Source organism: Canis lupus, chromosome 26, assembly GCF_003254725.2.
Source record: "Canis lupus dingo isolate Sandy chromosome 26, ASM325472v2, whole genome shotgun sequence".
Classification (NCBI taxonomy): Eukaryota; Metazoa; Chordata; class Mammalia; order Carnivora; family Canidae; genus Canis; species Canis lupus.
In genome coordinates this window covers 28,732,946-28,756,202 of record NC_064268.1, presented here as the reverse complement: position 1 = coordinate 28,756,202, position 23,257 = coordinate 28,732,946, and the positions used below count along the sequence as shown (strand labels likewise).

The window sequence follows — 23,257 nt, the reverse complement described above, 5'->3', positions numbered from 1 at the left end:
ATGGGCACCGTCAACATGCAGATTCACACTCAGAGGCCCCCACTAAACGTTCCCTAGCGGGCGGCCTTCCCAGCTTCTGAAAGAAGAAGAGTGTTTGAAGAGTAAGAATGCCCAGACAACATTTATGGTACAAAGGAGCAGCGACAAGATGCTGGTATGCAAAACCAGCTCTGTGAGAGAGATACCTATATCTAAAGAAAAGTTGAAAGCAGAAGATTGAAAAAAAAAAAAAAAAAGCTGTAAAAGAAGTAGTAAAGTCAGAAGAAATCTTGCATGAACCCTATTAGCAATTGGCAAAATTGGCTTTTAGGTGAAAATCTTTTTCAGAGTCACTAAAGTATAAAAGTTCAGTCCCTGGGAAGATTCTAAACTCGTATGTTCCTAAGCCAGCTTCGAAATGCAGAAGCAGGAACGCACAGGATGCAGGCACAGTTGCCAAGACGTGCCTCAGCACCAGGGTCTCCCTGGCCCTTCCAGAGACACCCGGTCACATGCACAGCGCAGGGACTGCACGGCTGCCAGGGCTGCCCGAGTGTGTGCAGGTACAGCCGTGCATCCAGCAACGAGAAGCACTTCCCTCTCACACACATGTGGAATACTTATGTCAACTGGACTGGCCTCCACATTTCAAAGAGCTGATATCATTCAGACCTTATTCTCCGACCACAACGGCATGAAGTTAGAAATTGAAAAATAAAAAATAACTGGGGAGAAAAAAAATCAAACATTTGGGAACATAAAAACGCTGATTGGCTCAGCAGTCAGAGAACAAATAAAACTCAGGTTCCCCCCTACACACACACAAGAATGAAGATGCTGACATCTCCCAACCTGGGCCAACTAGAGGGTTACAGACAGGCCTCCGCTGCCTCTGGGGGACAGATGGCAGAGGACAAGCGTGCTCCATACCTAGTTCAAGTCCGAGCAACAGACCAAGCCCAGAGGACACAGGAGGAAGGAAGGGAAGATCAGAGCAGAAATGATGAAACAGAAAGGGATTTTTTTTCCTTCTTTTTCTTTTTTTTTTTTCCTTTCAAACCATAAGCGATAGATATACGATAGAGAACACAGAAAAAGGCTTTTAAAGATCAACAAAGGTAAGACTGATCACAGATAAAACCAGGGCAGTTCTGTAAATACAGCAGAGTCTACGCAGTCATTTCAAACAATTACAAAAGGGCAGTGTGAAAATACCTTGAAGGTGTTTATGCCCATAGACAAATTCTTTGAAAAAGGCAACTTAACCAAAAAAAAAAAAAAAAAAAAATCAAGAAACCTCATAAATCAGTCCAAGAAGAAAATCAAGCCTGCCTTGCAGGAAAAAGAACGCCTGCCCCAGTGGGAAAGAATGACCTATGGCCACTCACAAAACAGACCCCTGCCAACTTATGCAGAGATCGGGAGAGGAGGGGATGCCTGCCTCAGTTCTGGGGCTCCTGATACCCCAACACCATCAACAGCGGGGTAACCGGGGAGGGGGTGCAATTTAGTTTACGGAGACACAGACAGATGACCCTGAACAACTCCTACTGGCCCCATCACATGGGCATGGACATGCTCTTTTAGGACTATATGGTTGTTTTGATATTATAAAAGCCAAATAATGCAATTCATTAACTGATTTAAGAAAAGCCATGAGTCTGACAGCTCAACGCCTATTCACAATCCAAATTCTTTCCCCACTAGGAGTAGAAGGAGGATCTAATATGATGAGAACCTACCAAAACCTGGCAGCAAACTCGGCCCTTTGTCCCACCCGTAGCACACCCAGGATGCTCGCTACAGCCCCTGCCTCCACTCGGCATGGCCTGGGTTCCTGGCCGGTGCGATCAGCACTTGGGCAGCCCCGCAGCGACCTGTCCGGGTACCTCCACGCCCACCCCACATCTCAGTCAGGGACCCCCTCCCACTCTTCCAGGGCTCTATTCAGTGCCTGGCTCTACCGATTTGTGGACCACGATGTCCAGGCCACCAGGGGCACCTGCTGGAGCTGGAGGACTGGAGCCGGGGCCACCGTGCAAATGTGAGAGGGCAAATCCCACGTGTGCCTGTGTGTGAGGGTGTGCATCTGCCCGAAGTCCTCTCCACGCTCATGGACCCGAACAGGGCTGCTGGGAATGAGGACTGATGATCATCACCAACGCTCATCCTTTTCTCTCCTGTGGACTTTGTCCCAAGCCAGGGGTAGCCAGGGGACCTCTGGGTTCCGAGTCCTGGACTCTCTGGAACCCACGTGGGGCCCTGCTTCAGGGTCACCTCCTTCATATTCCATCTCTGTTGTGAATTTGTTAATAGAAAAGGGCTGCTTTCAAGTCCGCTCTCTGCTGATGATCACCGAGAACCCAAGGCAAGTGGAAGAAGAATTTGAATTTCCATAGAGGCCCCTGAACCATGGTCCTCACACACTGGAAGTTGGGTCCAGGGCAGAGAATGCCTTCCACGCCGGTGTTGCCACCTGGGAGGGGCTAAGGTGCCCTGTGCTGCCCACGGGGGCAGGAGTGACTCTGGTCCTGGAGCAGAGGCACAAAGTGGCCTCCCCTGGCAGGAATGAAGAGACGCAGCAGCAGAAGCCTTGATGGCGACCTAATCTTGAGGAGGAAGAGGAGGAGGAGGAGGAGAAGGACAGCGAAGAGAAGGAGGAGGGTCCAACAGGGTCTGTTCATGGTGATGGCAGCTGGAGTCTTGCTGGTTCTCTGCATTACAGAGCATGTCCGTGCCCATGTGGTGGGGTCAGTAAGAGTTGTTCAGGGCCATCTGTCTGTGTCTCCGTAAACTAAATTGCATCCCCGGTTACCCCGCTATTGATGGTGTTGGGGTATCAGGAGCCCCAGAACTGAGGCAGGCATCCCTTCCTCTCCCGATCTCTGCATACGCTGGCAGGGGTCTGTTTTGAGTGGCCATAGGTCACTCTTTCCCTCTGGGCGGGCATTTTCTCTGCAAGGCAGGCTTGCTCGTTCCTGAGAGGCACCGGATTGTATCCAAAATTTGCTTGGTCTCAGGGCCCTGTAGTCTCCTGCCTACCTGTCCCATAGGTCCTACTGACACTTTAGAGGTCAGGGCTGGGGAGAAAGAGGGCCGTGGACACACAGCGGGACAAGGGGATGCCTGGCCAACCAGCCTTGGGTGTAGTTCGGGGGAGTGTGGTTGGTCCGATTCCCGGCCCAGGCTGGCTGGGGTGGGGGCCTCAATATTACTTAAAGGCCTAAAAATACTGCTGGCTGTAAATCAGCCCCTGCTTCAAGGCCATGGGCCCTGCCCAAGTGTGGGAGGAAGGAGCAGGTCTGCACACCACCTGTGTCTACGACAGCCAAGGCCCAATCCCCTGGAGGCTGGAGGGAAAGCCACCTCTGGAAGGCAGGCGAGTGGCCCAGCCATCACCACGTGCCCCCGAGGCCACGACATCCTGATGAGGGTGGCCAAAGGCTCCCGGTCACTGCCATGGCCCCTGGCCTCACCCATTCTGGATGAGGACCCTCTGGGAAGGATCCCTGGCCACTAGTGGCTCTCACAGCACATGACCTCAGGTGCCAGGAATGTGCACGCGGCGCGGCCGCCATCTGGTTCCCATTACCCACGCTCTGCTGCGGGAAACCTCATCTGCGTCTCTGCTCCCAGCGCCCGCCCGGGAGAGATTGATTTGGGCTCATTAGAGACTGCAGCAGCAGGCTGAGAGGTGAGGCACATCTGTGCCCACGTGGCTCGAGGGCCAGGGCGGGCGGCCGCGTCAGTGGGCCAGCGCGGTGCACTGAGGGCCTCGGGGTGAGGATGCCCGTGGAGGCCCGTGGATGTCGGCCCCTGATGCTTCCTCCCTGGAGGCCTGTGCGCCACCACCTGAGAATCTCCAGGGCCTCTGAGGCCAGCTCTGAACCGGATGTGCCCTCGTCTCCGGGCAACGCAGCCATTCTCAGGGGCCGTGCCCAGTGGCAGGAGCACCATCCTCCTGCTTTGATGTGCACTGCTGAGCCTGGCCCCTCGCCCGGCGCAACACCGTCCCGTAACCACCACGTCCAGTCCACAATGCCTGGCTCCCCTTCTGCTTTAACTTTCAAATTCATTAATAATCCCCTGTGCTTTAACTTTTCAGTTCATCACTACAGTAAAAGTTCATCTCTGGACTGGAACATGCCTCATAAATTTAAGTCTTAAGTTCCAGCAGCTGTTTCCCAAACAAGCCAGCAGACACCAGGCAGATCTGGACCAGGTTGGCCAGAGGGGACCCTTTCAGGGGTCCTGGGGATACTGCCGACGGGGTGGGGTTCTCAGGGAAGCCACCTGAGTCTTCAGCCTTTACAAGGTCAGGCTGATTCAAGCCACAGCGGGGTGGGGCACTGGACCCCGCAGTGGGAAGTTGGGGGCCCTGCCTGGTCTCCAGCAGGATGGAGGAGCAGGAAGGAGGGGAGCAAGAGAGAACGCCAAGGCCCACCTGGCTGGGCTCGGCACCCAGTGAAGATGTAAAGACCCAGCACTATACTGGCTGTGCCCCCGTCTTAAAGACCACAGCCATCATGATGACAGTCACCCCATCCCCTCTAAGGTCCACCGTTCCAAGGCCTTGGGACCCTTCCTCTGGGGTGGAGGCATGAGAAGCTCTGCCCTGCCACAGCTGGGCCTGGCTCCATTTGGACGCCTGTCTAACCCCCTTCCCATGGGGAACAACAGAAGGACAGAGGACGGATGGGTAGTTGGCTTTACTGCAAGTCAGCCATGTACTGGCACGAGCTGATCTGCTGGGAAGGAGCAGTGCGAGGGAAGCATGAATGTGCACCGTGTACCCAAACATCACATGTGACCGCTCCTTCCCTCCTCTGGCTGGCTGGCTGCTCCCCACCCTCAGGTCACTGAGACACTGGCAGCCTCACACCAGGACAGCCGGCAGTTGCACCCCGGCTGCTGCTCGCCACTTGTGCCGGTTTTCACCCCCGTTCTCGGACAGGATCATTCTCTGTCGGATGCCGGCCCCAACTCCAGCTTCCACGTGAAGGGGCTCCTCGCAGGTCTCACTGCACCTGAGCTGTGTCCATCCCTGGGCCTCTATGTGCGTCACTGTTCTCTCTAGCACCTCCTGCCTCGCTCCGACTCAGTTTCCATCTTGCCCAGGACTCCTCACCCACCATGTGAAACGTCTGCCCCAGCTGTCCTCATTCTGTCCCTCTTGCGGGATGACCTGGTGGCGATGCTGCATCCCTGCTAGGCACCGCAGCGTGCCCTGATTTTCTCTGGGGCCGGCTCCTCCCCTCTCCAACCCATGTGCCTACCCAGGGCTTCTTCCTCTGGCTGTGCGGGCCCAGGCTGGAGGGTGAAGTGAGGCAGGCTTGCCAGGCTAGGCGACCAGGCTTTACCACCTGGTGAGGGGAGACCCCTTCTTCCTCAGCCTCCTGTCCCCACCACAGCTCCTGCAGAGGAGGGCAGTCCTGTCCTCCAGGACTCCAGCGCTGAGCGTCCAGGTGAGGCCAGGAGGCCAGCCTGCTGCTGCTTCTGCTGGCAATCTCCCCCACGGCCACACGTCTCGCAGTAGGGAACATGTTCCCCCACCAGACCTGGGTTTACAGTAGCTTCTACTCGCCAGCCAAGTGGCCAAGTCTCAGCCTTCCAAGGCTTCCTGGTTAATGGGGACTCCTTGGCCACCACAAGACACTGGAATGCACCCAGGCCACCCTCCCGGGGCCAAGAGGCACAGCACATCTCATCCCCTGGTACCTGCACTAGTGTGAGGCCTGGACAGGAGGCTCCCCACCCCCCAAGTCCTCCCGCCAGGCCCCAGACAGGGCTGAGGGTGCAGGCTGGGCCAGTGCATGCTGAGCACCAGCCACAGGCCCAGACCTGGCCCCCAAGTGCTCCGCGAGCCATGTGGGAAAGTCCATGGAGAGCTTATGGGAAGGGTTTCCGCAACGCCCAGCTCCGCCCCGAGGCCTCACACCCCTTCCCCATTGTGGCTGGCAGTGAGGAACCGCTTCCCGGGGGTTGGCTTGCACACTGCCCCGGGGGCGTGACTCCGTGGATTTCTCCACACTGGGTTGGTTTTGGTTGATTAATCAGTTCCTTACTGACCGAATTCCTCTGAGTTTTTGCAAATGGACTTGCCTACTCCCGGACTTTACATGCCTTTTCTCTAGATGGACAAGACGTGACTGCTGTTAACCCAAGGTCTGAGAGAAACCCAAACCATGTGAACGGTTCACAAACGCCCACGCCCCCTTCTTCCTGCGCCGGCCCTGCGGACAGGCTGGCCTGCACCCCGCCTCGCAGTGATTAATTAGCCAGGGATCTGCAACAACTCCTCTTCATGCCTAAATATTGTTTCAGCCTATCAGACTGTTAGTGCAAAGCAGGATAAATGACACCTCGGGTCTGGCGCACTGACCTGCAGGGCCTGCTGCTCATCCAGGCTCCAGACAGCCAGCGCCTTCTCCGCGGAGCCCGAGACGCCCCTGGCCTTCTGGGAGTCAAAGTCAAAGCCCATGACGGGCTCCGTGTGGCAGGCGACGCGGCTGCACACCTTCCGCTCAGAGACGTCCCACAGGGCCACCGATCCGTCCTCATAGCCGGCCAGGAGGAGTGGGCGGGGACTGGAGTCGGCCTGCGGGGACAGCGCAGCAGTCAGCTCCCAAAGGTTCCTGGTACGTTCGCGGGGAGAAGGGGCTCCAGAGAGGGGGCCAGCGGAGTGGCCTGGCTGGGGAGCCGGGCCCCGTGTCCTCCAGGGGCGGTAACAGTTCGGAGGCTCTGCGTGCCCCCCTCCCCGGATTGCAGACGCCAGCGCTGCCGGGCTGGCACGGGCCGCTGTTGGGGGGCTCCGAGGACCGAGGCTGCAGGGCACAGGGCCCGAGGTCGCCCAGCGCGGCGCCCCGCCTCCCGCTGCCGTGCCCCTGCTCACCCGGCCGGGTGCTGCTGCGTCTTCCTGCCTCCCTCCTGCAGGCTGAGACTTGCGGCCACCCCTTCGTGAGGCCGGTCACCTGTCTAGAACTGCCAGCCAAAGGAAATCGCGAGCTCCATCTCAATGAAAAATGAACTTTCTGTGCTTTGTCAATGTCGCCGCGGAAGCCCCCCACCCCCCCAGGCCTGGTGAGTCGCCAGGGCGCTGACTGGTGTGAGCCGAGCTCCGCCGGCCCTGAGCTATTGTGATGAATGAGGACGCGGGTCAGAGGGCTGGGCACCCGGGACAGACGCCTCGTTTATCTAGCCCCAGCAACCACTCCAGGGGAGCGCCGCGAGATCCCCTGTCACCCCGGCACCGAGAGCGGCAGCCCCACGCTTGGTGCCCGGTCTCTGGGACAGCGACCCAGGCTGCTTCGGGGGCAAAGCACAGGCCAGCTGATACCTTTTGCTCTTCACTCCTCTCTGCATTTCCTGCTGAGCTGCCTGGGGTTTGTGTCACTCAAGTGTCAGAAATAACTAAGCACATCCCCTCCCCAGTGGATTTTCCAAGAGCCTCGGGGAACTCTGGGCCTGGACCCCAGCCCTGGATGGTCAATGGTAAGAATGGGGTCCTGGGGTGGGGGAGCTGGTCATTGAGGCTATCTCCCAGGTCACCTGCAACTCCCAGGACAGTCCCCTGCTGGCGGCCAGGCTGGCGCTGCGCAGAGTGCCTGGGCCTCACTGGTCGTGGGCTGACAGGAGCCACAGCACCATGGAGGCTCTCCTTGCCCACCTGCTGGAGCTCCTGTTTAGGAACTGTGTGGGTGCTTCCATCTGCCCAGAGGGGCTCCGGGCCCAGACGTAGTGCACATCACACGGAGTGCCTCTCCACAACATTCAAGAGCGCCCAGAGAGAACCTCTGCTCAGCTAAGCAAGGTGACAGGGTTTAGCCAGAAGTCACAGGGCCTGTGTCTCATGAGTGGATACTACTCCCTCTACACACGGAAGCAGGGCTCTCTCTGTGCATCAGAAGGGGAAACTGAGGCTTTAGGGTGTGGTGTACGTCACCGGGGCCCTGGTTAGTGATGGGAGCCGGGGGAAGCCTGATGCAGACCAGCACTTTGATCAGAAGGAGGTGGAGGTGCCAGGGGATGGCAAGGACACAGCCACGAAGACCTGCCCACAGCACAGCGAAGCCTCCCAGGCCAGAGCTAGTCTGCTAGCTAGACTTTTTCTGAGGATACTACATGTTCATACAAAGAAAGGCTCCTTAGCTTCACTTGGCCTGTGGCTGCCTGTGCCCATCCTTGGGGCCTCTCCAGGGGGCCCGACGGGGCAAGCAGTCAGGATATGGGTCCTGTGTGTGCCCAGTGCTGGTGGTGCCTGCCCTGGAGGGACCAAGGTTGAGAGCAGTGGAGCGTGGTCACTGCCTCCATCTGGCCTCCCGTGCGAAGCCATGAGTGTCGGTACCTTTCTCTGAGGTCTCTCTAGTTCTGTAATGGGGAAGAGCTCCGCTTTGGTATCTTTCAAGTCACCCAATTGGAAATTAGTGTTGTGGTATAAAATGATTTATATTGCTTTTCTCCAGAGATGTACAGGGTGTTTTAAAAGTGGTCAGCACCTCTGCTCAAGCACCTCCTTCCAGACAGCTGTGCCTCTCCAGAAAAGGCCTCCTGCCATGACCCGGACCTGGGATGGTGGGAGCCAGTTGAGAATAGCCTGATGCGCTGTCTACATGCGGACCAGAAACCCATGCCAACCCCCTAGGGCAGACCTGCTGGAGCCCACCCTGGAGGCTAGCTCTGAGGAACCCGCCTAGGACCCACTTGGGTCTGTTCCCCCAGGACAGTGATCTGTCTTGTGGCCTGCCTCCCACCTACCCTGTCTCCACCCAGCCTCCCTCTCACCCTCTGCCCCCAGGGCCCTGCTCCTCTGATCCCCTGGGCACATTCTCCCTCATCTGGGGCTCCTCCCAGTACCAGCACATTGGTTTTGGTCTGTCTCTGTAGCCCGGGTCCACATGATGCCTCTGGTCTCTGGGTTCTGAGCACCTCAGCTGCATGCTACTCATCACCTATCCAAGTGTCACAGGGTGACTGAATCAGGAGTCAGACTGACATGCAGGGCTCATCTCGGTTGCCAAGGGTGACCAACTCCTGAGCTCCAGCCCTGATGGCTGCTGCCCACCCTGTGCTGTGGCCCGTGGCCCCCAGTGACAGCATAGGCAGAGCAGCGGTCTCATGGCCTTAGGCCTTTGGTGATAGGCTAATCCATGGGGTGAGGATCTGAAGTTGCCACAAGGACTTTGTGTCCTCTCCTGTCTCTGGGCGCGCTGGCAGGGACTTTGGCAGGCAGGCCCCGCCTACAGCACCTCCTGGGACCAGCCCTGTGGGGATTGCCCAGCTCACTAGAGGGGACCCAAGGCCCAGGGTCTGGAGCCTGCACTCAGGGCTGCTGTGAGACATATTCCTGACCTTTACAAGTCAGCTGCCTGGAAGAGCAAAACAGGAATATGAGGCACCTGGGTGGCTCGGTGGTTAAGTGTCTGCCTGCCTTCGGGTCAGGCCGTGCTCCCGGGGTCCTGGGATTGAGCCCTGTGTGGAGCTCCCCGATGAGCGGGGAGTCTGCTTCTCCCTCTGCCCTACCTACCCCTACTCGTGTGTGTGCATGTATGTGCTCGCGCGCACGCTCTCAAACTCTAAAAAAAGAGAATACATCTGAATGTTTCACTGAGAATTGTCAGGCTCCTCTGCCACACTCAGATTAATAAATTACAACCCGGACCTTCAGGTTTGGAGAGAAAAAAAGGACATTTCAAATTAATGTCAACTTTTTTTTTTAACAGAATGCTTTGCGTTGGATCTGTATCAACTAACAAAAACTCGATTTGTCCTTCTGTCAACTGTATTAATTACCTTAACAAGTTTGTACATCCCATTTCTACACATTTTTCTGCTGGAATTTTTACATGATTACGCAATGACAGTGTTTCCAGGGAGCAGAGTGTGAGCGGATGCAGCCGTAATGCCCTGCCCGGGAGTGTGAGTGCCACACCACAACCCCAGGCGTCATGGCCTCGGGGCGTTCCCCACCGCAAACCTGCAGGTGCCAGAAGCACGTCATTCAGGCAAGCCTCCTGGAGCCCCCCCAGCTCAGCTCCCTGTGGGCTCCTCTCTGGGACGTGCTGCAGCGGCAGGACACCACAGGAGCAGCTCATCAGAGATTTCCAATTAGAAACAAACTCCAATGGTTAAGAAGCTGCAGTAGGGGAACCAATGGCAAGAAGGTGCAGGTCCCTGGAGGGACAAAAAGCGTGGGGCAAGGTCTCTAGGGTGCCTGGCCCTGTGGGTGCTGTTGGTCTCACAGACATCTCTAAAGTGCCAAGCCCATCTTGTGTAAAGCTCAAACCAGCAGTGCGGCAGGATCCCCTCCTCCTGATCTCAGGCAGCTCAGCGCGGCTTCCAGAAGGTGCTGCTGAACTGCACAGAGCTGGGAAGACGTCTATGAGCAGCACTCCCCAAGGCAGGCACTGGTCAATGACCTAGCCACCACGGTTTCTGCCCAGCAGAGACACTGCCTGGGCTTCTTCCCAGGTGCACACCCCAGACCATTGGCTTTGCTGCCCCAAATACGAGCAGCCCTGAGACACAGAAAGGTACACTTGGAGCATTGCTGACTCGGGTGGCAGGGAGGGGGCTGTGCCTTGAGGAGGGACGGGGCTTGTAATAGAGGCAGGTGGGCAGGCCCAGGAGGACCCCTCTCAAGGTCTCACTCTTGGTCTCAGAGCCGAAACCCATCCTGCCAGGGCTCAGGCATGCGACCCACTCCGCGGTCCCTGGCTTCAGCTGCCAGCCCCAGGAGATGCCCTCCGACCCTCTCTAATCAGAAAGAATAGACTAGAGGGGGAAATGGCTGGGACTCAGAAATGCCAAGTGCGGCCACAGGGAAAGTCCGCATGTTAAGCCCACTCCTGCCTCTGCGGCAAAGAAGTAACAAAAAGTAATCCCAAGCAACGCGGGGCCCAGGCAGGCTTGCCGGGTTAGTCAGCACTTCCCCCCTGGCCAGCCCCGCGCACGGCTGCAGGCCGCGGGCCGCTCACTGCCGAGCAGGACGCCCTCGGTGGGGCGCTGCTCGGCTGACCCGGTCGTCCCTCCGCGCGGCTCGGCTCGGGCAGGGGGCGCCCCGCGGAGGTCAGCAGAAACCGGGCCTGCCCTGGCAGTCTGCAGGAGCGGCAGCGGGAGCAGGAGGGCAGCAGGCGCAGGGACTCCCAGGGCGCTAAGTGTCCTTTGCTGTGACGATAAACCGAGTCCTGAATGGGGCATGATTCACGGCCCTGGAAGGTGTGGCTGGCAGGGCGTGGTTGGCGTGCGCTGGGCCTTACCTGCCACAGCTCCAGGCACATGGGCATGCCCGGCTTGGCATCTGCCTCGGGCTTCAGGGTGCACACTGACGTCTTGGATGGCATCTCCAGAATCTGAACCTGACAGTAAGAAAACAAGTTGATTTGGGCCGGCGCCAAGTCGAGCCTGTGCTATACAAACAAGAGACTTTTAAGGCGATTAGCCAAGGCTGCTGCGAGTTTCTGTCTGCTGCCCGCAGGAACCTGGGAGCCGAGCCTCCTAATTAGGCCGCACGGGCTCGTGGGCCCCGGCGCTGCTGGGTGTTGTGAAACTCACACGTCATTTCTGGGTGACCGGCGTGTCCCTCTAACCAGCATCACCACCTGGCAGCCGCCTCCAGCCTCTCCCGATTTCACCTCTCCACTGAGCAGGAGGCTTGCTTGGCACTGACTCAGTTTGCCCATCCTCCTTATCTCTGCCTCCTCCTCTCTCCTGATGTGGGTTTGCATGTGAACAGCTCTGAACCATCTCAGGCACATCAAATGGTTTACAGAGGTGCACAGGGAATACTGGGGGACCGGCAGCAAGACTAGGAAATGAACCCGGTGTGCACAGAGTTGTTTGGGGCCAGGCCGTTCCCAGCACCCTGCACCTCTCTACTGGGCACCTCTCTACTGGGCACCTCTCTACTGGGCACCTCTCTCCTGGGCACCACGGTGGTGTTTTGTGTCACCTGAATGCAGGGGCAAGCCCTCCAGCACCTAGGCTGGAAGATGTGCCTTTCTGGTGCACGTAGCCAGGTCACACTCAGGCCTGTCCACCTCTTCCCCACGCCATCTGCAGGGGACAGCTGCAGCCATGAGAAGTGGGCATCTGCATCCCCAGTGCTTCATCTCCCTCATCCACCAAGCAGGGACAAGGGCGCCCCCTCCTGTGGTACTTGGAGGTGGAGGGGATCCCGAGCGAGGCAGGGCTACTGCTTCACGTTGGGGAGGCTCCCCTTGAAACTGGCGAGAGGGGCTGTACTGATAACGTCACAACAACGTGCAGCCATCGTGGAGCCACACATCATCCCTTGCCAACAAGAGGACATTCTTTGGTCTGCAGATGAAGAGTCTGAGGTGCAGAGGGGTTGGGGGCGTTAAAGGGACAGGTGGCATGCTGTCTGACGCCCAGTAAACCGGAGGCATGTGGGTCTGAGCCAGGCTGCCCTCATAGCCCACATGAGAGAACCAGCCCAAGGCCTGAGATTAAGCCCTGAGTGTGAGTTCCAGATCGGCTACCTGCACGGTGGGTCTGTCTGAGGGCACACTGAAGGCAGGGTGGAAAGCCAGAGGCACAGCCTGGCACTCTCAGCTACGGGCCTGCGTGGGGGAAGCAGGACTCTCACCAGAGGCTGACAAGGTATCCTGGCATAGAGGAGGGGCTCACAGCAGAGTGCACACACGTGCGTACAAACAGGCACACCTATGTACACACCTGCACATAGGCTCCCCCACCATCTGCTGGGCCTGCAGGATCAGTGTCCATGCTGGCCACCACAGCCCTCGCTGCCCACAAAGGAGACAGAAAAGACCCTAAGTGATGTGTGTGGTTATTACTGTCATGAAACAAGAGGCTGCGAGAAGGAGCCCCTGAACAGCAAAGATGCTCAAGGAGAAGCTCTGACAAAACAAAGAGAAACACAAGAGAGAAGTCACATGATGACCAAGACACAGTGGTACCTAAGTATGGCCCAGAAGTAAGGGGAAAACCCAGGAGAAGGGAGAGTGGGCTTTTGGAGCCCTTGGGTCCTTGGCAGTGAGGACTAGCGACTGAGTTACGGGCTTGTGGCTTGAGAGCCGGCTGTGGACGCTGCAGGAAGCCTGTGAGCCCCGGCCAGGGCCTGCTCACCCAGAGGCCTGGTGCTCCACGGGACAGAGAAAGAAATACTCCCTGCAGTGAGGACACTTGGGCACCTAGCCCTGTGCGAGCGCAAAGCAGCACGCTGTCAGCTGTGTGGACGGTCTATGCCTCTGCTGCTTTAGAGCCCACGTAGCCGACCCACATCTGTGCTGTGACGGGACGGTCTGCATGGCCACGATCGAACTGCCGGGGAGCAGGACACTTGATTTCCTACCTTCTGCACTGCTCTACCACTAGACTTCTGAAAATGAGATTGGTTCTTTTTGTCACATCAGGAGGATGGGTTTGTTTTAAGATGCTGACTGGGTGGGGGCGTCTGGGTGGCTCAGTTGCCTAAGCAGCCGACTCTTGTTTTGGGCTCAGGTCATGATCTCAGGGTCGTGAGACAGCCCTATGTCGGGCTCTGTGCTGGGCGTGGAGCCTGCTTAGGATTCTCTCTCCCCCTCCCCCTCTGCCCCTCCCCTCACAGCTTTTTTTTAAGTGTCTTAAAAAAAAAAGATGTTGGTTGAGGGATGAGGGGATAAGCCACCCTGAGTAACTACGTGTGCTGGTGGGGAGACAGACACCCCCTGTGGGAGGACACACAGCCTGCACAGACCACACCCTGGATGGCCTGGCACAAGGGCGCACAGGTACAGTAAGGGATGGCCTCTCCCAATCTGTGGGCCCAGGAAGATCCCTCTGGTGGCAGTGAGGAGGGGTGTGAAGGCCAGGGGATCGGGTAGGGGTGAGTCACCCTGCAAGTCTGCTCTGAGAAAAGAAGGGGAAAGCCGGGACAGCCCTAAACCCTGAGCAAGACACTATGGGGAGGAAGCATGAGTGGCGGCACCCACAGCCACATCCTGGGTGCAAGGACCAGGGCAAGCCCAGGGGCCTCTGTGAGTCCGAGGTGTTGCTCTGGGCTCTGGCCAAGGGCCTGGACGCCTGTGCTCAGAGCCTCCTCCAGACACCAGTGTGATTTCCATCTGGCACTCAACTGCAACTTTTGTTTCCAGAAGGTAAAATGTTTGGTTTGGGCAAGTGTGGCCACCCAGTGGGGTGGGAGCATGTCGTCCCCGGGCATTGTCTGGGCACAGGCCAGAGATGCTTTTCCAAGCAGATTCAGTCCAGGCACATTCCAGGCGGGAACATGAAAAACCACCATTTTCCCAATTTATACGAGGTCCTCGGACTGGCTGCTCCTGAAAAGCACTGCACTGCACTGGCGAGTGGGGCCGGCAAGTCAGTTAAAAACAACCTCGCGCAGCACATGTGGGGTGTCAGGGGCCAGGCCCTGGGAAGTGACAGGCAGCCGGGAAGGCCTGGGCTGGCCGGGAAGAGGACAGCCCATGGCATCCCCACCTCAGGAGGAAGGACTGGCTCAGCCCCGGGCTGGGCTCCGTGATGTGCAGCGCAGGAGCAAGGCTTGCCACTGCCTGGCCCCAGCGGTCCGGGAGGAAGCACACCCTCTCTTTTCACATTAATAAAACTTTTAACAGGTTTTTGGCAAATTGGCAAGAAAAGTGTATGTAGCTCCTAATTGGTGATTTAAACGCAATCATGAACAAATAAATGCCTGTTCCTATCTCATTATTTATGAACTAAATCTGCTTTAAGACAAACGAGTCTTCTTGGGTAGGGGCCAAACCTCACCGCGTGCACGGAACCCCGTGTCCCTGCCCGGCGCCGCCTGCTGCACAGCCTCTTGGGGCCAGCAGGGGACACAAGGAGACGTGGGGGTGGGCAGCAGACAGGAGGCTCCCTGTCCCCCCCACATGTGCACACCCACAGCCCTCCCCGCCCCACACTCAGAGCCCCAGGGTCCCCACCACTTGGCTGCGCCCCCACACTCACCAGGCCTGTCCGATCCCTGCTCCTGGTTTCTTCTTGGTTTCCCTTCAGCTCCCCACCAGCGGGCACCTCCAGCCACACCCTCATCCTTTACCTTACTGTCCACCCTTGCTTCCTACCATCTGTTCCCATGTCCTGGGCACTGCTCCCCTTGGTGGACTCTGCTCTGCTGCCTCTGGAAGCACGGACAAGCTGCCCAGCCTGACCAGATCCCCATCACCAACTACCGCTGGCTGTTCTGGCCTGAGCTCCATCTGACGGTCACCTCGGAGGCTCCATCACACCCACATGGAGCCTCATTCCCTGAGTCACTCACCTGTGCCCTATGTACTGTACTTACCACCCCAGTGCCAGCCTCTATCCTCAGCATTCCAGGTCCGACCAAAGCCTCTCTCGCCAGGACCCAGTTCAGCTCCCCAAAAGGCTACCCTCCCCTGCTGTGCTGGCTCTGATGCCCAGACTTCCACAGGGCCTCAATTTCTCTCCCTTATGCCTGCTCCTAAGTCCTCTGAGAGCCTTTCTGGGCAGTCTTTCCCCCTGGACTCCTGATGGCCTCGAGCCTCATGCTGGGTGGTACTGGGGGCTGGGGCCTCCTTTCCTGACTCTCACCACCAGGCACCCCACAGGTGGCCAGGCCAAGGCCCTTGGAGCTGCAATCCAGTAGACAGACCCAGACCTGCCACTCTGGGGTCTTGTGGTAGGCAGAGTGTTCCTGTAACAGATGCTAAGGACGAACATGCCCATCTAGGGGAACCAAGTGCAAGCAGCTCGAGGAGCCAGGCACCATGTGGGCAGGCACTCACCTCATCATTGCCTCTCCCCGGCATAGCCAGCATCCAGCGCTCCTGACCCCCAGCCAGGATGGAGCTCCTGCAGAAGCCCATACTCTCCAGTGGCACAGAGTCCACAACGGTGTTTCTGCCCTCTGCCAGGTCCCACAGGCACAGCTTCAGGTCCCGGCCCTGACTGCCAAATCAAGAGGAGACAGGCCGTGAACCCTCCAGGTGAGCCAACTGGGTGCCCCACCTGAACAAGTGCTGGCATGCCGGGGCCAGCCTGATGCCAAAGGCAGGCAGGGGACACCTTCCAGAGAAGGACCCAGATGGCATAAATTATCTGGCTGGGGCACCTCAGCCGAGGAAAGGCTTTGCATCCAAGACGCCTGATGCCTGGCACATTCATGGACCATCCCAAGGGTGCACAGCCAACCAAGGCCCAGGGAGCTTCAGGACATGTACCCCATGACCAGCCTCCCCTGCCCTTCCTGCCTCTCCCCATGCTGCCAAAGTGTGAGCTCGTCCTCTTCCCTCCCAGTTCGTGAATTAACTGTGACAACCCAGCCATCCCACCCTCATGAATTTTCCCGAGTGAATTCAAAACCTATATTCACACCAAAGCCTGTACAGAAATGTTTATAGCAGCTTTGTTCCTAGCTGTCCAAACCAAACTGGACACGACCCTTTGGTAGGAGGTTGGGAAATTAATTGTGATACATCCACATGTGATACATCCTCCCTGTTGCTGAATTCACTCAGCAACAGGGAGGGCCAATCTGGGACGCATGCAGCAACCCGCAGGAATATCAGATGCATCTGCTAAGTGAGGGAAACCAGAGCCAAAAGGCCACCTACTGCATGATCCCACTGGTGGGACATTCTAGGGGCAGCATGGTGGCATGTGGAGGACGGGGGGGGCTACAGGGGGTGGCACAGAGGCTCTGCAGCGGGCTGACTGCCCTGTGTGGCCCCAGGGTAGCACTCACATGGTGGTGGGCTTTGGCAAGCCCACAGAACAACCTTTAGTGTGTATATGCTAAGAAAACAATCATGGTATCAAGATCCCAAGATGGACTGCAGTCTGTGCCAAATGTACAGCACACCGCACCCAAGGGGAGGGCAGACAGGAGCTGACCCGCAGAATTATGGAAAAGTGTGTTGACTCGATACTACGAAATTAAAGGCAAAATACCTTTACAGAGACGCAAGGCTCTAATAGTTAATCTGTATCCTAACCCTCCAACAGCTCAGCCTGGTCACACACCAATGCTGCCCACCTGCCCACTAGTCTGCACGGCCCCTGGCAGGTGACTCCCATACCCACCACCTCCTACATTTACAAGATGCTATCCCATGGGAAGAACGGGCTTTTCTCTCTCCTTCTCTTCCTATCAGTTTGGACTTCAGTATTCCTATAGTACTCTACATTTCTCGTTATTTATTTTTATGCTCAAATCATCCCAAATTAGCCAATGGGACCCCTTCAAGCTGGCTCAGAGGTCCTTCTGACACGTGTCCCTCAGCAAGATATTCCAGACCGAGGATCCCTTCTCCAAGGAATCCTTGGTCCTTCCGGTGCAGAGAGATACTTGCAAACCAAGATCTGGGTGCTGGTATGCTCATTGCTGTGAGGTGCCGCTGCTGTCAGGCCCTCTCAGCAGAGCCAGGAAATACACACACACTCACACAAACATACCTTTCTCTCTCTCACACACACACACGTGTACACGGGGACACTCACACACGCAAACACATCTCGTTCACACAAACATACTTCAGACACACAAACATACCTCATGCATACATTCACAAATGTCACACACACCCCTCACTCACGCATGCAAATGTACGCACACACAATATACCTACCCCTCACTCACTCACACACACACACACACACACGCAAACATATACACACAAACAAGTAGTATTTCTGTGTCTATCTTTGTGTATATGTTTTCAAAATCCCACAAGTTCATGCTGATGCCTCGAGGCTTCTTCCTCCTTCTCAGGTTAGTGACTCCATTCTCCAACTGGGAAGAACCTGCCTCCCATTTTCCTCAAGATATTTACTGCCACACTCCACTGACAAACTAGCTTGCACGATGCAGCCAATCTCCCAACCTCCGCAGCCACCTCTGAGACCTTGCCCCCACCACTCTGGTTCTCTGGCTACTGGGCACGCTGCTCCAACACCTCTGCCAGGAAGCCTCCCGCACCGTCCACGTCCTCAGCTGCCCACACTACTGAACCTGGAGGGGAGATGAGGGCAGGAAGCACGGGACCACTGCTATCCACACAGAAACGAAGGACGCTCATGCACACCAACAGTCCATTCCAGATGAAGTGTGGGCTCAAAAGTAACAAGAGAGAAGCTCCTAGGAGAGCAGGAAGGTCTTCAAGGCCTGTTGCTGGGCTCCTTCACACGAAGCACGAGCCATAAGGGAAAGATGGCAGATTTGATCCCATTTGAATGGCTACCTTCTGCTCATTAACACATCATTAAGTGGGAACCAGAAGCCACTTTGTGGGAGAAGTAACTGGTGATATAAAAATATCAACCATAAAAAAAATAAAAAGAAAAAAGAAAAATATCAACCGTGTCTAGAATAAAGAAATTATAAAAAAAAAATAATAATAATAATAATAAAAGAATGGTAATAACTCAATGAGAAAACGGTAGTCAATCCGATAGAGAAATGTGGATTTTTTTTTAAAAGATTTTATTTATTCATGAGAGACACAGAGAGAGAGAGAGAGAGAGAGGCAGAGACACAGGCAGAGGGAGAAGCAGGCTCCATGCAGAGAGCCCGACATGGGACTCGATCCTGGGGCTCCAGGATCATGCCCTAGGCTGTAGGCAGCGCTAAACTGCTGAGCCACTGGGGTTGCCCGAGAAATGTGGATCTAAGGGGACTTTATCCCAGTGGCTCACAAATGCAGAAGAGGGCTGGCTCATTAAGTGGTCAGGAGAATGCAAATGAGGCCTCCAGGCCCCAGAAAGAGTGGAGGGGTGGGGGTCCTCGCACCGGGGGCAGCCTGGCACCCTCCGAGCAGCCCAACGTGTGCACACACCCTGTGGCCCTGACACAGGTACACCTGGCACCTGGAGACCCAGGCAGGAGTCTTCTTAAGTTTCCCAGCCCCAAGTGGACCACCCAGATCTCCACGGGCAGTAGAATGATAAATAACCTGGCATACGTACACATCCAGCAGGAGAGCACACAGAAAAAACCCACACGATGTGTCACAGCCACACGTACCCTGGTGGATCTCACAACGTACATCTGAGTGGAAGGAGTCACATACAAAGGAAGCTGTCTGTATGGCCTCATTTTTTAAGTAAGAAAAAAAAAACAGACCTAACAAAGTCTATGCTTTTTGGAGATGCACGTTCAGATGGTAAAGCAAGAAACGAGGTGCGAGGGGCTGCCACCCGAGGACGAGAACAGAGCAGACGTCAGGGCTGGTTACCCAGGTGTCCACTCTGTGATAACACAAGTCTGCAACCTTGTTCTGCGCACTTTTCTGTAAGTGTGCTACAGTTCACAATAAAACAGAGAGAAAACAAACCCACCCAGGTGGCTGTCACTGGGCACAGGTGCACCCTCGGGCATGCGGGCGGCGCCTAACGCTCAGCCTGGCTCCCCGCTTTCTGCCCTCCAGCCTCCCCTTGACATGAAAGCGTACCTTCCTTTCTCAAGGACCACTTTGGAGAGACCTGGCTTCCAAACACAGCTGGGCGCACGGCCTCTAGTGCAACGTAAACGCACCTGGGCACTCCAAGTACCTGCGACGCCCGCGCTGCAAGCCCCCTAATCTGGGCCCCCGCCTGGAGCAGGGCCACCGTGGTGCCGTCCAGCTTGGGAAGGGAAGCACCATCACTCGCTCACAGGTTGCTGTTGCAGCTTGCAGCTTGCCTCCCCATACAACATCAGGCCAGCTGTCTGAGGGCCAGAACTCAGGTCTGGGAGTTCCCAGAGAACAGCCCAAGGCACCTGGGCCCTGGAGGAGCAGGAGGCGCCACAGAGCCTAAGGCCTCGGCTGAAAACTCAGGAGGAACGTTTACAAACCGCAGTCCCCAGTGCAAGTGGTTTAGTGGGGTATTTGGATGCAACATCTATTCTAAGCATCAGGGACAGTCCACAACCACAGGGAGGGCCTTCCCACCCCTCGGGGGGCTGCGGGCCAGCCTGGGGTGCTACAAGCACACACGTCTGGGGCTACCACCCTCCTGGATACTGCTGGGCCTTCCATCACCCGCGAGCCACCTGCAGAGTGGTAGGACCGTGCCTGGCACAGAAGTGCTTTGGAGAAGGGTGGGTCCCGACAGACCCCTGTCCTTTGGGGACTGGGAACCATGGTGCCGAGATGTCCAGGCTCCCAGTTCATAGCAGGAAGACAGACCTGCTCTGGAGGGCATTCAGGAAAGTTTCACCTGTACTTGGTAGACATAAATTCATTCTCTCACCCACCTGCTCCCTCCTACTGCCTCCTGGCCCACCTCTCACCTGGAGTCCCCAGCCTGGGGGACAAGGCCACAGCGGCAGTACCAGAACATAGACCCTCTGGGCTCTGCTGCCCAGGCTCCAGCCCCTCACAGCCCAAGCACATCCTGGCTCTGGCCCATGCAGCTTCCTCTGTCAGGAGCGCCAGGCCCCCACCCTGCTCTTGCCATCTCCTGCTCCCCCGGCACCGGCCCCCCGCCAAATGCCATGGACCTGGGCTCTTGTGTGGCACTCCCAGTGCCCCCGGGAGTGGCTGCTTTCGGCGTTGGGAGCACAGCCCCAATCGGTAGGTGGGCTTTAGGCTCTGGCTCTGCACCACCCTGGTGACCAGTCCCCATCACCTCGTGGGAAGGTGGCCACCCATTAGAACAGGTGTCATGACACCAGCTACTCTAAGGAGAAGGCTTGAGCTCAGCCACGGACCCCTAGCTCTTGCCACTGGACAGCCCTGGCAGGCCAGGAAGGACTCTGCTCAGGCCACGGGTGGTGCGGGGCTACAGATAGAGCTGTTTTGTGTTCATCAAGCTCTTCTCAGTGGCCACCTGCCTGGACAGCGCCATGGTCACAGAGGGTGCAGTGACAGGCACACAGCATATCCAGATACTGTGGATGGGTCAAGTGGGTGGGTCAAGGGCAGAGGTCACACTGCTCTGCCATTGGCAGGGGCTGCCCGGCAGCTGGGGGAGACCCTGAAAGCCTCCACTGGCAAGCTCCTGGCCCCTGCTGAAGGCCACAACTTAACTCCTTTGGGATTGTACTTGCTGGCACCAAGACCCACCTGAGGAGCTGGCGTCCTTGGGGCAGTGTCTGCAGCCAGGTCACACACTGGCCCCCATGGCCGTCCAGGGTAGCGACCGCCCTCCGTGTCTGCAGGCTCCAGATGTGCACCAGCCCACTCAGGGACCTGTTCTGACAAGTGTAAGCACAAGCTCAGGAAGAGGCGTCAGGGGAGGGCATTCCCAGCATGCTCTGCAGGGCTGGCCTGGAACCACACAGCTGGTGGACCAGATATTTCAGCTGGTAGCTTTTGGTTTAGGTGACGGCCGTAACTGTGAGCTGAGGGTAAAAGTGGCACAGTGCTCCTTTTCCAAGGACGGCGGGCAGAGGGCCCTCAGGAGCCATGGAGGCACCGTGGGCAGAGTCTGAGAGGGACAGGCGGTGGCCACTGACACCGTACGCCGGATGGTGTCTCGCACAGAGAGGGCGAGCTCCCTGCCTTCTCCAAGGGGCCAGGCCCAAGGGACAGCTTGGCGAGCGAGTTCTGAAAAGTCAGCGTCCCCATGACCCAGTGTCACTAAGATCCCCAAGTGAGCACAGGCTCATTGCCAGCCCACCACCCGCTAACGTCACCTGGGCTAACCCCTGGGATTGGGTTGGGGCTGTAGCTACTCACCCTGAGAGGAGGAGTGGGTGCACCTGTCCCTGGGCTCCTCCGAAGAAATGCAGCGCATGCACCGCCGACTGGGCACCTCGGAGGACAAAGCAGGGGTCTGGCGGTGGGAGTGGGGAGGCTGCCATATTAGGCGGGGGTGCAGTCATCTGGGGACAAGGAAGGATGTAAGTGACCCGCCTGTCATCCTTCAGGAAGGCAGGAGGAGCCTCCCTGGATACTGCCCACCCCCTTCAGCCTGTCTTCCACCTTGCCTATTGGCTCCTATACCCAAATGGCATCACTGTGGCCCCAACTTGTACCATCTTGGGTGGGCACAGTGACACCCACACCCTTCTGAGGCCACTCTCACCCTCAGTGCCCTGTGGAGAGCCCACCACTGGCCTCCAGGGCTTGCTGCACCCTCTGACTCCCCGAGTCCCACTGGCCACACAGCATGCAGGCTGGCTTCTCCTTGCCTGGGCTGTCCACATGCCTGGAGTGCCTGTCCCACCCCTGGGCCTGGCTGACTCTCCCTCCTCCCTCCCCAGGCCCATCTCCTCTCCTCCCTGCCGCGGAACAATGCCATGCCAGGACATGCTGTCCACTTTGGCCCTGTGGTAAGCTCAGGGAACAGGGGCCACAGCCTGGCCACCGGCACCAGGCACACAGCAGCTGCTCAGCAAGTACACACTGAGGGATGAACCTCCAGACAGACAAGAGGTGTGTGGGGTTCCTGGAAGTGGAGGAGTGAGCTGGACCCAAAGACTGGAGAGGAGTCTCTCCCTCACATGTGCTGCAAACACCACCTGCTGGATCCTGAGGGCCTGTGCATCTACCTGTAGAAAAGGCAGCACCACATTTACTGTTGGAGAAACTGAGGCAGGTAATGGTCTGGTGAGCTGCCCAGGCCCCTCACACTCAGGCCTGAAGCTTGCATGCTGCCACCAAGGGGCAGCATAGCTGGTGCACTGGTGTGTGGGCACAGGCGCAGGGATGGAGTTACCTCCTTGCCACTCTCCAAGAGGACTGATACCACAGATGAGTGACCCTTCCTCAAATAACTGTCTTGGGGGGCCCACCCACCTGAAAGGAGAAGCCTTGCAGTGTCCCCACTGAGCCTGCCCCAGCAATGGCGCAGGGGTGGTTGCTGGACTAGAAGTGACCTTCTCTAGTGACCATGGGCACATCTGTCAGCCCACAGGCCCCGGCCAGGCTGAGGGTGTGGAGGGAAAGGCTAGGGGCAGGCTGCTGGGAGCTGCAGCAAGTTCACCAGGAGGGCTTTTCCCACTGGCTCCCAAGACACTTCCCCACTGGCCCGCCTCCGGCCTGGACACAGAGCAAGGAGGAGACCGTCCAGCCACTGGGGCAGCCACAGCCACCAAAGGAACTGGGCAGGGCAAAGAACAGGAGCAGAGAAGATAGTTTCCTGCAGGAGGGAGCCTTAGCCGATGCCGGAGGTTGGAGAGGGTTTCAGGCCAAGGACAGGCAAATGTACAGGCGCAGAGGCAGGAGAGGCGTGGGTTCCCCAGCAGGAGACCAGTCCAGGCACTGCTTCAGCCACACCCTCAACTGCGAAGCCCTGTACCTCCCCTCCTTGAAGCTATCCCAGACCTTTTCCTTCTCTCTCTCTCCCTTTCTCTCTCCAGAACAGAGCCTGGAGTAGCTTCACAAGA

General features: G+C 57.3%; 1 protein-coding gene across 7 annotated transcripts in view; it reads right to left on the bottom strand.

The window, feature by feature from the left end:
- The window catches only part of GNB1L (G protein subunit beta 1 like), a 59,137-nt gene that overhangs the window by 9,281 nt on the left and 26,599 nt on the right, over positions 1–23,257 (bottom strand). For 6 of the 7 annotated variants that reach the window (XM_049101877.1, XM_049101880.1, XM_049101876.1 and 3 more), the window contains 5 exons: positions 21,606–21,751; positions 20,991–21,116; positions 15,732–15,894; positions 11,235–11,333; positions 6,362–6,577 (listed from right to left, as the gene is read on the bottom strand). In XM_049101877.1, coding sequence (XP_048957834.1) covers positions 6,362–6,577; positions 11,235–11,333; positions 15,732–15,894; positions 20,991–21,116; positions 21,606–21,751 — 750 coding nt within the window. The remainder of the gene's footprint in view (positions 1–6,361; positions 6,578–11,234; positions 11,334–15,731; positions 15,895–20,990; positions 21,117–21,605; positions 21,752–23,257) is intronic. The other variant, XM_049101881.1, reaches the window with a different exon arrangement.